Source organism: Cyclopterus lumpus, chromosome 17, assembly GCF_009769545.1.
Source record: "Cyclopterus lumpus isolate fCycLum1 chromosome 17, fCycLum1.pri, whole genome shotgun sequence".
NCBI classification, from domain to species: Eukaryota; Metazoa; Chordata; class Actinopteri; order Perciformes; family Cyclopteridae; genus Cyclopterus; species Cyclopterus lumpus.
The window spans coordinates 702,501-705,589 of NC_046982.1; the positions used below are offsets into that span (position 1 = coordinate 702,501).

Here is a 3,089-nt window from a genome sequence, read left to right on the forward strand (position 1 = left end):
TAATCTAAAGTTGCAGTAATTGTGCACAGAACGAGTTCCTACTATAGTGTCACTATTCAGGGCCGAGAGCCGGTGTAAAGCGCATCGAGTGACCAGTCTCTTCCCTCCGGGGGAGCCATTCATCTCAACCTGTCGGAGGAAGCATGTTGTGCTGCGGTGGCAGAACAGAAGGGGACCCCAAAAGGACCGACGTGTAAACAGCAGAGCGGCCGGTGTCAGCGGAGTTGAGATGTTACTTCAACCCCCCGGGACGGCGGGGCGTCAGGGGGCGTGGCGTTCCGGGGGAGGCTTACCTCGAGGTGCGCCTCGCGGACAGAGCCGTGATTGGTTGGCACTCCCGGCAAGCGGCACGCGACTATGGATGTCGCTATAAAGAATCCTCGCGTGCCGGTCCTTGAACTAAAACTAACTGTTGACCGCGAGCAGCGAACGCAGAGGCGATCAAACGAACACCGCGTCATTGTTTACCGCGACCACGGGACAGACAGGACAAAGATGGACAGCGTGCTGGACCCGTTCTCCGGACTCGACTCGTTCTCCTCCCCTGCTTATTTCGACGACGACGACTTCTTCACCGACCAGTCCTCCCGGGACAGACACTTGGACGCGGACGACTTCCTGGACGACGACGTCGACTTCCTCGCCAGCCACCTCCAAGACTACTACGGCAAAGACGTGGGCGGCCGGGCGGCGCCGCAGGATGAGGACTACGACATCGGCGACCTGTCCTTCTCCTCCTCGTCCTCCACGTTCTCGTACGGCTGCGCCGACAGCACCCCGGACCTGTCCCCGCGGATGGGCCACCACCACGGCGGGCCGCTGCTGAAGCGGCGGCGGCGGATGAGGTCCGACACGGAGATGCAGCACCTGCGGCAGGCGGCCAACGTGCGGGAGCGGCGGAGGATGCAGTCCATCAACGACGCGTTCGAGGGGCTCCGCACCCACATCCCGACCCTGCCCTACGAGAAGAGGCTGTCCAAGGTGGACACGCTGCGGCTCGCCATCGGCTACATCAACTTCCTCGCCGAGCTGGTGCAGTCCGATCTGCCCATCAGGAGCTCCAGCAGCGAGACGCACGCGCAGCCCAAGAAGGTCATCATCTGCCACAGAGGAACAAGTAGGTCCACTTCAAGAGCGCTCCTGAAAAAAAACAACAGGGCTGAAAAATGCAAAGAAAAAAACCCAAACAAGCTAAACACTAATTATCCCATTGTTTTCTCTTGCCAGGGTCTCCCTCCCCCAGCGACCCGGACTACGGCCTGCCTCCCCTGGCCGGCCACTCTCTGTCCTGGTCGGATGAAAAGCAACTCCGGGAGCAGAACATCATCCGCACAGCCAAGGTCTGGACACCGGAGGACCCCCGAAAGCTGCACAACAAAGCGGGCCTCGCGGACATTGAAAACGAGCCTCCCTTCGGCCTCGTGGTCTGAAGGGAACCACCAGAGCCCCCCCCCCGGACTGACAACGCACATAGTACATGTGAAGACTATTTTTGTTAAATGTGCACTTGAAGGGCGCATGAGAAATACGTGAGCACCGTGTGAGCTTACACTGTACAGATATTGTATTCAATGGTGTAAATAGTTTTATCATGTTGATAATTTAATTATTTTGTAATTCAGGCAACTGGCAATCATGTATTTATTATTGTTGTTTTTTCCACGAGTGATAATATATGTTTTAATTTAATCGCAATGAATGAGAGAAACATATTTTGGATACTGTTGTACAATGATTTATATTTATATTGAATCTGTAAATAAAAGCACTTACTGATGAAAATAAATAATATGTGTATTTTAATATTATTATCCTCATTATTATTATCATTATTATTATTATTATTATTATTATTATTATTATTATTATTATTATCTGGTGTTCAGCATCAACATGTTCAATTCAATTCAGTTTATTTTGTATAGCCCAATATCACAAATTACAAACTCCCCTCAGAGGGCTTTACAATCTGTACACATACGACATCCCTGACCTTTGACCTCACATCGGATCAGGAACAATGTTATGAGTCTAACCACAAATGGTGAGCTTGAAGATTCATTATGTATCTTTGGTATAATAAGCTATATGACACATTTAGGTGAAAGATGGAGCTTCGTTGTTTTTGTTTTTGTCAAACTAGTTTTAATGGTTTTCCGTTCAGAAAAAGAACATTAACATTTTTTCTATTGACTGAGTTTATTAGAAGACGGTTTTGTTACCGATTCTATGGAATTATGATTTTAGTTTTATGTCAGTGTAAAAGTTGGACTTTCAAATAATAATAATAATAATAATAATAATAATAATCGGCAGACGGAAACGAACTAAATCTGGGATAGATCATGTCCTCTCATCTTTAGGTGCTTGAATAAATACGTATCATAATTAATGTGCATACAATACATGTGACTGCTGCTATGAGACTGAATGGAGCCTAGGCCCCATCACGCGCATGCCGTTATTATCACGTTGAATAACGGAAAACATTGAATGAAGCGAAAATTATGAAAGAATAAGTTAACCCTTAAATGTTGTGACATGAATATGCAAATGAGATGCTAATGAGGCGACTGTATACCCTGCGACAGCTGAAGGTGTTTAAAGCGCACGCGGGCGTGCAGCGGGGTGGTGGGAGGCTGTTGAATGCCGCTCTGTGCTGCCAGGTGCTGCCGGGACGGATTTTCCCGTGGCACGGCGGCCCTCCTGCGTCCAACATGTGTCCCCGGTGCGCGGCCTCCTCTGCGGCCGCCCCCACACCACCAACTCGCTGCATACATCGCCGCTTGTACCCCCCACACCCACCCCATAAAAGCTGCTAACACACAAGGACGCCGCGCTGCTGCAGGGAGTGGGCACGTTTGGATTGTTTCTTTTCTTTTTCTTTGTAGACAACCTTCCAGCACAGCAGGTATGTGTGTTCATCACAGCCATTAGCAGATTATTGCGTGTTTAATAGACACCTTTTTCTTTCTTTCAGGGTGCCACGTTATTCTATTTTACTATCAAGGTCCGGGTGTTTTCTCCTTCTCTCTCTCTCTCTTTCTCTCCGTCTCTCTTTCTCTCTCTCTCTCTCTTTCTCTCCGTCT

General features: G+C 49.0%; 1 protein-coding gene across 1 annotated transcript; it reads left to right on the plus strand.

Annotated features, from left to right (window-relative positions):
• Window positions 1–495: 495 nt before the first annotated feature.
• On the plus strand, window positions 496–1,430 carry ptf1a (pancreas associated transcription factor 1a). Its single transcript, XM_034555290.1, has 2 exons — window positions 496–1,117; window positions 1,228–1,430. The coding sequence occupies exons 1-2, from the start codon at window positions 496–498 to the stop codon at window positions 1,428–1,430; spliced, it is 825 nt and encodes a 274-aa protein (XP_034411181.1).
• Window positions 1,431–3,089: the final 1,659 nt, after the last annotated feature.